This window comes from Zonotrichia leucophrys, chromosome 6, assembly GCF_028769735.1.
Source record: "Zonotrichia leucophrys gambelii isolate GWCS_2022_RI chromosome 6, RI_Zleu_2.0, whole genome shotgun sequence".
In the NCBI taxonomy this organism is placed as follows: Eukaryota; Metazoa; Chordata; class Aves; order Passeriformes; family Passerellidae; genus Zonotrichia; species Zonotrichia leucophrys.
In genome coordinates, this window is record NC_088176.1 from 2,763,221 (window position 1) to 2,776,770 (window position 13,550).

At 41.7% G+C, this 13,550-nt stretch overlaps 1 protein-coding gene across 3 annotated transcripts in view; it reads left to right on the forward strand.

Moving 5' to 3' along the window:
* Nucleotides 1-13,550, forward strand: part of ADAM12 (ADAM metallopeptidase domain 12) — a 189,062-nt gene that overhangs the window by 40,944 nt on the left and 134,568 nt on the right. For all 3 annotated transcript variants that reach the window (XM_064716729.1, XM_064716730.1, XM_064716728.1), the window contains exon 3: nt 8,770-8,843. In XM_064716729.1, coding sequence (XP_064572799.1) covers nt 8,770-8,843 — 74 coding nt within the window. The remainder of the gene's footprint in view (nt 1-8,769; nt 8,844-13,550) is intronic.

Sequence of the window (13,550 nt, forward strand, 5' to 3'; positions counted from 1 at the left end):
GGATGGGATGGGATGGGATGGGATGGGATGGGATGGGATGGGATGGGATGGGATGGGATGGGATGGCAAAGCAAACACACCCTTCCTTCAGGCTGCGATTCAGCAGCTCTGCTGCTCTTGTCCTGCTCCCAAGCTGAGATCCTGCTGCTGGTCCTGCTGGGCTGGATGGGGGGTCCTGCACTCCATGGAGCCACTTCAGTACCTGGATGAGCAAATTTGGGGATCTTGGATAGATTTGTGGAAATGACCCTTGACAGAGATGGTGTGTTTGGGATACACTGCAGTAAATGAGGGCTGGCTAAAATCACACATATTTTGTTATTATTTGTATTGCTTGTTCTTGCTACAAAATCGAGTTCACACTTCAGTGCAGTCATTCCCATTCAGTCAAAACCATATGCTGTGGCATTTTCCTTTCTTCCCATTTTTTGTGGCCCGAGGAATCCCCTCTCCCACAGGTCAGCAGGCACTCAGGGAAGGACAGTAAATGCCCAGCAAGGCTGCCCTGGGCTGCTTTGCACCCAGGCTGCTGCAGAGGCTCAGCAAAGGCTCCCCTGCCTCCCCTGGCTGCTTTGTGTTCAGCTCCATCCCTTCCCAGCCCACATCCTGAGCTGGAGGATCCCACAGCTCGCTCCCCATCAGCTCTTTCAAAGTGTTGGCAGCACCAGTTCCCCTCTTCATAATTCACCCATGTTTGTTCTCTCAGAGTTTGTTTTTGAAAATCTTTCAAAGATTTTTTTTTTGTTGTTGCAAGGTTTGTACTGAAAAGGGAATACTGATTTTTGACCTGGTTTTAACTGATATAGTTCAGAGGATAATTGGAGAGCTGCTGTAAAAACCAAGGCTGCCCTATTTGCACTGCTTAGATTCAATTAAAAAAAAAGAATTTATTTTACTTTGTTTTTTAAAGTATAAAGCTGAAAATTTTCTGCTAATCCCTTTTTAGCTGGTTAAATGCACCTCAATATATTTTAGTGTAACCTCAGTGCTTGATAATGAAAATATGGTGTAAAGGCTGAATTCAGGTTTTATGCCTGACTTTTTATTGATACTGAATAAATTCACAACATAATTCAGCCTGACAAGGTGCAGATTTCTTTCAAACATCAAACCAATTATTTTGGATCTGCTCCTAAAATATTTGCTGCTTGGTGTTATGACATTTTAAACATGTTTTAGCCTGGTTAGCCTTTGATTTTTAAAAAAATGTAAATCAGGAATAGCTCACAGAAAGGATGTAGCTAAGTTGTAAGTGTGTTTTCCCTTTCCAGGAGCAGTCATTAGCTTTGTATTCCTGCATGGAAAGCAGGAAATGGGGAGCTGGAGCTCTGTAATTTTATTGATTTTGGTCTGGCACAATGAACTTCTGGGTTTCCTCTTTCTTGAGCGTTGTTTGCTTGGATTTTTAGCTCTGGATAGGGATCCTGGGGCACCAATAGTGAGCAGGGAGCTGGGAATTTAAACACAGATGTGGAGATGGACAGGAGCTTCAGCCAAACAAGCTGATGGGCAGAGGCTGGCACTGGCACTGCTGCAGAGGCAGCACACAGAAATATTGAGGTTTTTCATTTGAATTGAAAGTGCTTTTCATTATGAAGAGAAGTTTCCCAAATTAGGGTCGTTCCCAAGTGCTCCTATTTTGTCTGCATCCCATCAGCTCCATGGTGGGGTTTTCTGCCAGCTGGTGGGAGGTTTTCCTGCTCACTGCAGGGGGATTGGACTGGTCATCTTTAAAGATTCCTTCAAATTCCTTCCAACTGAAGTCCATGGAATCATTCCATGATTGCTGTAAGGAAGCCAGGGATGGAGCAGAAAAGTTGCTTTAGGAGCTCATCTGCCATAGGTTCTGCCACATTGTGTGGGGCAGAAAGTTTAAAAAAATATATAAATTTAATATATTTTATAATATATATATGATATATAAAAATACATATGATATATAATAAATATAGAATATATATTTTATATAATACATAATATATAATATATATTATACATTAGATATTATATATATTTTATATATTAAATATATATCATATATATTATTTCCTTTATATATATTATATGCAAAATATATACATTTCATATATAATATTTATTATATTTTATATTATATATTTTGTATATAAAATAATAGATATAATTTTATATTATATATATTAAATGATACATATTATATGAAAAACATTGTATCATATATAAATATATATTCATATGATATATATAATATAAATATCTTTATCATATATATGATATATGTATATGAAAATTAAAAAAGATATAAAATTTTATATATATATATATATATATATATATATAAATATAAAATCTTCCACCAGTTTATAATATGGCAGTGCAGTGTGGGGAGCAGGAAAAGGAAAGGGTGCAAAAGCCTGACCATCTCCAAGCTGCAGTTGCAATTTGCTATAGGAGTTAAGAAAAAGAAGACAAAAATAAAATTTAAAAACTCCAAATTTAGCTATTGTGGCTTCCAGATAGAGGAATCTTGCATCTCTCTGTACAGCCAGCAAGAAAGCAAAAATCTGATCATTCTGCTTTCAGATAATCACTTTAAAATAAACTTGGGGACAAACTTGCAAGTTCTTTGGTTTCCTACATTATTGGACTGGCTCAGCCAATTTGTTAAGGGCTTGGGAGTCTTTGCTGAGCCATTAAAGAAAATAAAAAACAACTGCAAAGGCTCTGTTCTCTTAGTTGGTGCTCATTATAAGCAGCCACAGGGATACATCCTTCTCATCTGAGAGCGGGCAAAGCACAGCTGAATTTGCTGCCCCCAGGAACCTGCAAAACCATAAGAATTAAATGTTTATGCTTTTCATGTCCTGCACATGAAATATTGCTCAGTCTTGGAGGTGTTTGCAGAAAATGTTGCACTTTGTGTTCACTTCTAAACTGAAGCCAAAAGAAAACCAGGAAATATTTATGGATTTAAAAGCATTGCATTCAATTTACAGCATTTGTTGCAGGTTGTAATTATCTTAAATGTATATTTTTTGTAGACAGCTTGCATTTGTTGGATTGAGTTCCAGTTTCCATGGTAAGATTCCCTGAGTGACTTTATTTCTTATAGATTTCCCAGCTTCTCCCTTTTTGTGTCTTATAGATAGCAGAGGAATAATATCAGCCCAAAGATCTGATACTGTAAATACACCTTTTAGCACTAATGCAGAACGTCAGTGTGTGATAAACGAGGGAAATAAAAGGTATTTTCATATAGATAGCAGAAAATGGCATGGAATTTTTCCCTGCTGGAAATAATGGACTCTTTCCCCAGTTATGCAGTTTCTAATTCCTGGTGTTAACTCTTCTGATCCAAGAAAAAACCTGTATGTGTGTGGAATGGGACTACAAAGGTCCTTAATTTCCAGAGCTGTGTTTAGGAGATAACAATCTCACAACCTTTATTTTTTGTGCTGGAATTTCTGGTTTTAAGAGCATAGAGGAGAAAGTACATGGGATCATGGAATCACAGGAAGGTTTGAGTTGGAAAGGACCTTAAATCCCATCCCACCCCTGCCATGGCAGGGACACCTCCCACTGTCCCAGGTGCTCCCAGCCCCAGTGTCCAGCCTGGCCTTGGGCACTGCCAGGGATCCAGGGGCAGCCACAGCTGCTCTGGGCACCCTGTGCCAGGGCTGCCCACCCTCACAGGGAAGATTTTTCTCCCCAAAATCCCATCCATCCCTGCCCTGTGGCAGTGGAAGCCATTCCCTGTGTCCTGTCCTATCATTGTCACCACTAGAAATGAAGGGATGGGACAATTTTCAGGCTAAGAATGATTCATTGCTCAGACAAACATCAGTCTCAGAGTCCCTGAGATTTCAGAGGAGCAAGCATTCGGCCATAGCTCAGAGCAGTCACAAGTTCTTTGTTACAAGGCAATCTAGAACTTTCTAACCCCATGGACAGCTGCCACAGGGTTTATTTTGTCCAATGGGCTTTTGTCCAATGGGCTTCTGTCTCACAGGCACACATCTGCTCCTGTTCCAACTTCTGAACTCTCAGCTCGTTCCATACAGCCCCAGCCCTGCATTATAAACCCTTCACCATCTCATCAGTGCAGTTTCTCACCTACTTCAGGCAGATTCTTACTTACAACTATAGAAATAGGAGTTTATGGTTTTTCTGCTTAATATCTGTGTATTGTATTGTTACATCAATCCAAGGCTGCAGATCAAACCCTTCAGTGTCTGTGGGAGTTTCTGGTTTTTTTTGATTCTCACAGTGTCCCTCCAGGCCTTGTCCCCAGTCCCTCTCCAGCTCTCCTGGAGCCCCTTCAGGCCTTGGAAGGGCTCTGAGTTCTCCCTGGAGCCTTCTCCAGGTGAACACTCCCAGCCTGGCTCCATCTCCCTCATGACCTTTGTGATGGTGATGAGGACTTTCTCCAGCAGCTCCATGTCCCTGTCCTGCCCCAGAGCTGGACTTGCTGCTCCAGGTGGGCTCTCCCCAAAGTGGGCCTTGCTCAGACAGCAAACATCTGTGTGGTTTTAGCACAGTTTAAAACTGTGGATGAAAAAATGCTCCCATACGACCCCTTGGTAGAATCCTTTGTCTATCCAGTCATTGACTCTGGTTGGACTTGATGTAGTTTCTGTGTCCTCAAATGAAGGCCAGGCAGGTAATTATGAAATGTGACCCCCTGTGAGGGGAGGGTTTTTATTTAGCTCCCTGTGGAATGTCAGGAGCCACGTTGCATACAACTAATTACAAGCCATAATTCTCCTCTTAATTACCTTTTTTGTTTCCTTTCTGTCTTACCAATTTTTACCCATTTCAGCACTGCATGGGCCAAGGTCACCTTGGGCCCAGGCAAAGCTGAGCCTGTTGCAGGGCTGGCTTTAGCAAAGTTAATACCAGCTCTGGAGGGCCTGGAAACCACTCTGCTGGATTAAACAAACCTGCCTATTTCAGTCTGGCCCTGTCAGGATATAATTTAAAACTTGGAAACCAGAGAAGCAAAATGACCCCTTTTGGTTCTATTTCTTGTGCTGATCTCTATCCTCAAACAGTGGATTTAGAAACGGGATACAGCTGAAAATGCATTTCTGTTTCCAAATGAATTAATGCTGCCGCTTTGAGTTCATTTTTACTCTTTTCCTTATCTGTAGATATTTCCCTTTATTTCTATTATATAATTGCTAGAATTTATTTAAAGTTGTGTGTGCTGATCTAACTCATGCATCTCAATCCAATAAAATCATTTATTTTTATAAAGAGGGAGCTGCAAAGACAGATATGTTAGGAGTCTCCATTCCATCAGTTTTCTGCTTTTCAAATGAAATAAGAAATGACTTGGAGTCTTCTCTCCCAGTTCCAGTAGGGAAAAGCTCAGAGCCCTGCAGTGGGATCACAGCCCAGAGGAAAGGGGGATCCAGCAAGAATTAAGATTTTGCTCAGTGACAAATCCTTTGCTTTCAGATTTCAGAATGGGCATCCCACCAAGGTGAACAAATCTTCTCCAAATGTATCTTTGCCACAAGTATTTCAGGAATAGAAATGGGTTATTTTGTAGCTCTATATCATTTTTATTAAATTCCCAACACCACCCCCACGTTCACAGGGGAAATCCGTAATCCCTAAACTGTCCTTTCTTTTCTCTTTCTCACTGAGGATCAATGTGATTTTAAAAGCAAAAAAAAGCAGTACTTATGAAACATGTACTAGTTAAAGTAGTTTTACTGCAGAACTTTTCTGACTCAGAAATAGGCTGCTGCCCCTTCATCTTCTAGTTAATCAAGTGCTGATTTATAATTTTTTTAATCTGCTTAATCAGTGAGAATTCTTGCTTGACCTTGACTTAATGTTTCACTAATTTCCTTCAGAATACTGAGTTTTTTCAAACTCAATTCAGACCAAAACCCCTCAGCTCCAAGCAAGGGAGAAGCAAATTAAGGGGGTGAAATACTTTTCCTGCTTTTTTTTAATACAATTTGATGGAGATTTTGGATGCAAATCTTCTAAATAAGAGGGGAGTTATGGAGATTCCTGTTTCAATCATCCTGATGTTTGGCCTCTTAGGATATCAGGGAGAAGCTTGTGTGCACTGATAAAATCTTCTCTTAAGCCACAAAAAAAATCACATAAAAGGGAAACAGCAAACTGCAGTTTTAGGAGAGAAGTAGAAAACTTGAGTGTGTGGAGAAAAGAAACTAGAACCCTAAAAATTTCTTCATTATGGTTTAAATAATGCCACTCTCATCAGGTCCACTTGGCTTCCACAGCCAATAATTTTAAAGGGATCAGTGTGGGAATAATTTGTGGCACCAGCATAGAAATGATTTTTGTGGTTCTTTAGAAAGACTTAGAACAAGTGGCTCTCAAACATTCTGAGCAGGAGGCTCTGTACCCCCACAAGGTGCTTTTTTGATTTTTCTCTGTGGAAAATATAAAGCTGTGCTCTAATATCTATATTTATAGTCATTTCCATTTCACCCTGCGACTCAGGTTTGAAAATATTGATTCTAAGGGGAGGGTATCACAGTGTTCCATGGAATTTAAAATGAACTTCTCTAGGGAGTTGTGGCAAAAATGTGCAAAAACTTTAGGGAAGATTCCACAGCCCCTGCAAGAAAGCCCCCAAAAAAACCCTAACAAAAAAAAATCTGAATTAACTTCACAGGAGTATGGATTAAAAAAAGAGGAGGAAAAACCAAAGCACAAACCTCAAATGCCCTTTCTGAAAGAGACTCATTTTTTCTTTACCATTAGAAATTTATAATTTCAAGTGTTTCTGTTTGCAGTCACCCTAACACCTGTGCAGTGGGTAATTTTTGCTGTATTTGTGCTTATGCATTCCAGTCAGACTAAGAAAAAATATAGTCTCATCTCCTCGCAGATGGAAAAGAAGGAAATGAGCCATTTGTTTGAAAGAAAAATTGATGGTGAAGCAAGATTCTGAACCTGGGTCTTGTGCACAGCAATGCAGCATCCATAACTGGGCCCATTATTGTGCTCCATGAGAAGAAGTTTCAGCTTTAGGAATTCTCTGAGAGATGATTTTGTCTTGTAACAGCCTGTTCTATTCTGCAGCTGCTTTTTTAACTTTGCAACTTTACCAACATCCATTGACTGTCAAATAAGTACCACTGTGAACTCATGAATAAACATAGTTGTCATTTCCATATTAAGAGGGCCTTCAGCTGAAAAGAATCCATTTGTGCCACTGCAATATCTTAATTATTTACTGTGTTATATTGTAATTAATTGTGGTTTGCTCTCTCAAAACTCCATATTCTGTAGATCTCACGGGTTTTGGAAGCAATGCACTAATATTGAAGTCATAATCAACACTGCTTCTAAATATTCATGCCAATAAATGACTCCCATGTGTTTGCTGAGTGCCAAGGATAGTCTGAAGCATTTATTTAGCATTCTAGTGGGATCTGGTTTCTGCAGAGTTCACAGAGATGCAGAATTTCAATGCTGTTGCTGAGAAAGCACGTTTGGATTCTCACGAGCAGGACACTTTGGATAGAGCAATGGTATCTCACTCCCAGCCTGGGCTCAATAAAGCCTCAGAGCACTGGGGAGTTCTCAGCTATTTCTCATTTGAACAATTTTGTTTAGTCTATGACAGCCTCCCAATAATTTTGCTTTTTAACAAACATCTCTAATTTTTCAAACAATTTGAAAATCACTGCATTCCAAGGACGGGGGTGCTCTGTCTGTCACAGAGGCTCCACTGGGGCTCTGCTGCAGCAATCACAAATTCAGACACATTTCTCAATAAATCAATTAAACACCAGAATCCTAAAATGATTCTAGCTGCAATTGGCTGACACAAATCTCCAGAAAAGCATCTTGAGTGTATGGGGGAACAGCTGATTTATGGAGCTACTGTTGGAATTTCAAACAAGGAAATGCTGTCGCACAATCCAGTGAGTTTGTTTAATGAAATGTAAGTTAAATGTAAACAGTTTTAAAATATATGTGAGCTGAGTCTTTTGAATCAAGAGTAGCCAGCATATTGCAAACTGTGCTTTCTCCTTGGGAGTGCAGTTTCCAGAGCCTGTGTAGGTGCATTGCCCCTTCCTGCAAGTCTTTAGGCTCCACTGCTCCAGATCCCCTCTCAGAGCTCACCCAAAAATTATTGGGTTTACCTTTGCATGCTTGAGGTGAAAAAGAACTGGGGTTTTATAACCAGGGGAAAGGCAGTGTGGAGATTGCACACAGTCATGATGGTGCTTGAAAATGCAATCCAGATGTCCTGATCCATGCTGGAGTGCAACTGGGATTTCTGTGAGCTCTGTTGCTGGTGTCTTGTTTAGAAAGTTCTCTTAAATACTTGTATATGCATAAATACTTTATCTGTTGTCACAGAGATACTTGATAATACTGTTGACCATATTTTTATTGATATTTCACATTTTTTGCACTTGACAATCCTTATGTGTCCCTTTCAACTCAGGATATTCTATGCCCTTAATTCTACAACACCACTTCTTCTTTCTTTTAAGATGAAACTTAATTATGCCTTATGAAAAGCTTGAAATACATCTTAAAAATTTGAAATACATCTTAAAAATTTGAAATACATCTTGGATATTGGGAAGGAATTGTTCCCTTGTTCCTTGAGGGTGTGAGGGACAATGGAAGGTGTCCCTGCCCATGGGAACTAAATGGTTCTTAAAACCCCTTCCAAGCCAAGCCTTCCTTGGATTCCATGGTGTGTCCATTTCCCTGGCAGAGCTGGGTGCAGGATGATGGGCTCTGGGTTTGGACTCAGCCAACTCTGTTTTCCTTTTTCAGAACCACCCAGCACTGCTGCAGTTTGTAATTCAAGCTGAAAATAAACGTCTGGTCATCGATCTGGAGAGGAATGAGTAAGTACCCTGCTGCATGGTCACTTTGTACTCTTGGAGGAAGTTATAATTTTAAAATTGATGGTTTAAAATTAACCTGGGGCCAGTTTTGCTACTGGTCCCCTATAAAGAGTCCCCTAACAAGAGAGTTTTGTTCCAGTTTGGATTATGGGTATTTGTGCATTGCTGATAGAGCAAGAATCTCTATAGTTGTGTGCATTTATGTGGGGATGAAAATGGACATGTTGTCTCTCAGGGTTTTCCTGTGTATTTCTTTTGGATTTGTCCTCCTTTCCTGTGGTAAGGCCTTTTATTTATAGTAATCTGGAATATCCTACAGTCTCTGGAATTTTCTGGGGAGGATTCATCCCTCCTAATGCTGTCTGCAGCCATGATCTGCTCTGTGGTCCATCAGGGGTGAAGAGTCAATAACTGGGGATTAAGCCCTGCTGGAATGTTAAATGGAGCTCTCTGGGTTTGCTGGCACTGCAAGGGGCTGATGGTGGGATGGTTGTGCTGTTCCTGCAGCCCAGGACCAGTGCTGGGCTTGAGCCTGTGTTTGTGTGCACCTTTTCCCATGTGCTCTTGGCAAATCCTGCTCGTGTTTGTGAGATTTCAGAGGGGGATCGGAGACTGCTGTAGATGTGATCCCATGGGCAGAGCTGTTAAAAACCAAAACCATACAAGAATGAAATCACTGCTCTGGAAGTCCATGACAAATGGAAAAAGTCATCAAATCGTTGTCTACCCTGCAAGTAGACAAGTTCTGTTTTCCTCTAAAAGAATCTCAAGGATATATGGTGGGAATCCAGATCAGGACAACTGTGTGCTGTTTGTCAAAGGCAAACCAAAGATCACTCTCAAGCCAGGGAAAACCTTTTATAACAGTTCCCAGGGATCTGTGAGTTCTGCAGGTTCCCCTGCTGGGGAATCAAAGCCACAAAGGTATTTTTTTAGTTTAATAGAGAGAGCGTGGACGTGAGCGATGCAGTTGGATGTGTTAGGAGGAAGGAATGTGCTTGTGAAAGCAAATGTCCAGGGGAGGCTGGGGATGGACAACATCAATGGAAAACCATGGGGCACCTCTTTAGTCCCCTGGAATAAAACAGTGCAAGATGCTTTTTATTCCCAGTCATTTGGATGAACCCCAACGTTACCCAGCTGTGATGAATTCCAGTTCACTTTATTATTCAACACTGAGCCCAGATCTTGAGCTTCCTTTATGTTATTTTTAATGCCCCTTAGCTGTTGGAAACCTGTCCTTGAAGGGTGTGTGGATCCCCCATGCACAGGTTGCTGTGTTCCAGTAAATAGAGGAGAATTTAATTCCTTTAGTAAACAGGGATTTCACTTTATATTCTCTTAATCTTTGTCGAAGGGTGTGCCTTCCTGCAGGAATGGGAAGTATGCAGCAATTGAGGAAACTATTTACATTCCATGTCAGCGATTAAAAGAACATAAAAACATAAAAAAACCCCATAAAACTGCTAATACAGGCTTTGCTGAACATACCAAACTCTCTTGTACCTGTAATAAAGTCAGATTTAGGAGATTGTAAGATGCAATCTCCACCTCTTTTAGAAGCAGGACAGGGAAATGCAATAAATTACCTCCACAGGCGTCTGTGTGACTGCATGGATTTGGAGATGTTGAGATCTGCTCCTGAAGAAATACATCTATCAATTATTATTTTTCAGTTGGGGTAAAGTGGAATTGTTTTTTAGTTTGGTGGGGTGTCCAGCAGAAGGTTTGCATTCTGGAAGAGCTGTGTGTGGTGTTGACAACACAAGGTTCCTCATCCCAGCAGGAACTTTGAGGCAATGTTGGGGAATGGAACATCAGCCTTGCCTGATTTGGCATTTGTAGCACACGAGGCACTTCACAGATCCCAAACCACAAGGAAAAATTGGTCAGGGTCTTGCAAAATCATTTTGCTCTTTTCTGACTTTGATTTTCCTAAGAGATTATGGCTTGGGTGTTGCAAGTCCATGCAGAAGTTTTCTCAGCGTGTGCATGTGTAGGTCAGTTTTTGTTTCTGTAAATTCACACCAGGCACTGCTCTGCAGGACTGGGCTGTGCTTCCCAGGGAAAACAGTGCCAAGCTCTTTGTGCTTGTCTGTGGAAGTTGTGGTTGTGTTTCTTCTGTTTGTAGTGCTGGTGTTGGGTTTGCTGTCACTGGCACAGGAGGTGACGGGGCAGGAGCATCCTGCTGCTTCCAGGGACTCTGCAGGGGCATGGAGTGGGAAATAATGCCCAGGAGAGAAATGAGAGCCTGCATTTCTGCAGAGCAAACCTCTGATGGCAGCAGGCCAGGCTGGCCCTGTGGGTTGTGGACTCCAGAGGTGGGAAAAGCTCATCAAAAACCTGGGGAAGGGAGCAGCATTCCCATCGCTCTGTGCTGGGAATCTCCAAGGATGCAGATGAGCCCCTGCTCCCTCTCTCTGATATTGGTGTGGAACATGGAGCTCAGATGCAAGCATTGAGCCATTACTCACCTGCTGCAGGTAGGAATGGAGAGAGAAACACGGACACCTTGTCTGGAGTAGAAAGTGGCAGCACAGGAAGCTCTGAGATGTGTGCTGTTATCTTTCTGTGGTTTCGTGTAAGCATTGGAGAATGGTGGGGGTGGAGGTGCATGGGACCCCTAAATTACATAATTTCTGCATTGGGTCATGCAAAAAAAACCTGGATGTGATTTTCCATGATTGGGAGGAACAGCTGCTTTGAGTAGTCTTGACATTAAACTCCATTTATTGAAAACCTTAGAGATTTTCCAAACCTTGAGTTAAGTTTCAAAACACGATTCAGATGCATTAGACAACCCCAAGTGGGGAGCAACGTGTGAAACCATCTGTTATCTGTGGAAATACTGAATGTCAGTTTGGTGTTTTCTGCTATTTAGACCCATCAAAATGTGTTCATATGTACTGGGCAAGATGTTCTGAGTGACTTCTGGAAGAGTTACTGGCACCTGACTTGGCAGCCTAGGGTTTGAAATCTCGATGGCGAAATCTCGATGGCTTGCAGCTGTTGAGATTACTTCTGTGGATATTCATTAAATACTTTGGTGATTAATTTCCAGGCACTGCCCATTTGTAATTGCAACCCCAAAATTATTTTGTGCTGGATTCGATTTGTCACAGGCAGAAAACCTGTGAGCGAGCTCACGTTGCAAGTACATTCCTTACCATGATTTAGCTGCAAAAGATGATTGCACTCTTGAGAACCTTCAGCTCTGTAGTACCTTAAATGTTTTAGAAACACTTGTCATATGGAGAGATTTCCAGAATCAGCAAAGCATCCATCAGCTGCAAAATAAACCACTTTTTGGAGCAGCTGGCCGGGCTGGGGTGCATTACATGTGTAATACTGATGCTCTGCTGGTGTGCAAGGGACAGTAATGTATGCACTCAGAAATCCCTTGGAAGTTGATTGCAGCATGTGGGTCTTAGAGGGAAGCAGTTCACGGCTGTGTCAGGGAAACAGAGCCCCTGTAAGATTAAATCTGAGCTGGAGAGTGGAACAGTCTGTGGCTACTGGCTGTTTGTGTGTGACTGGAAACGTTTTGCACTCTGTCAGGGCTAGGTCTGTACGCAGCAAAGCTCCTCAGTGTTCTTTTAACTTTAAACATGTGAGTGACCCAGGTGAAGTCAGAGGAGTTACTGATTTTCAAAGCTAATTTCATGCTTACATGATCTGCTGACAAAGGTCATAATTATGAATGTCAGAGCAATGTAACTGTGAACAGATGCTGGGGAACTTTCCCAGTGCTGACTCCTGTGGGTACCTGAGGCTGGAGATGTCACAGAAGGATAAAAAGCTGAGATAAGTTGAGGGCATATGAGGGTGAGGATGGAGGGAGGACATCAACAACACCCCAGGTGTGTCCTGGACAGTTTCCTTCTGCCAGGATTTCATTGTCCAGCTTTGCAGAGGGGGCAGTGAGGGTGACATCAGTGTGTTTGTGGCTGCTGGGCCACTGGCAGCGTCCATTGGAACGTGGCAATGGAAAGAAAAAGCTGGAATGTTTTAGAGGAGCTGAGTTCACTCTTCATTTCCCCATCATTTTATGCTCCTTTTTGTCAGTTTTATAGCCCAGCCTTAACAAAGCAATATAAAAAAGGCAATATATGAGGTTACATTGCTGCCTTTTATTCCCTCTGTAAAAATTCTTCTATTTTATCAGGAGACAAAATCCAACTCAGGCCATGGTATAAGCCTCCATCTTATCCTACAAATCCCTTAAGGTCCCAGAGAACTCCAGAGGTTTAGGTCATCTCTGATTGTCCCCCCTGCACATTTTCCACATCTTCACGGAGGCCCAGCACCCAGGATGGGTTGGGATGTGTTGGAGGTCACTCTGAAAGATTTTCCCTAAGATTGAGAAGGTTCCAGCAGAATTCCCTGGAAATCAGGCAGTAACCATCTTCATGCACAGTCCTGCCATGACCAGCTCCAGTGAGGCCTCAGAGTTCAGCAATGTTTTGTTTTCTCTTTTTGGTTAAAAGAAAAGAAGTCATTGTCTCCTCTTTTGTGCCCGACCTCCCTGAATGGGAGCACTGATTGGTGTGCAAGTGACATTGGAGCTGGATTAATTTAGCAGGGAAACAACCCATTCCCAGTGCCAAAGGAAAGAGCTGACAGGATTTGTTAATGAACTGACAGGCTTCTACAGAATCAATGGCTGGAAATACAGAGAGAGAAACACATCTAAACAAACCAACCCCA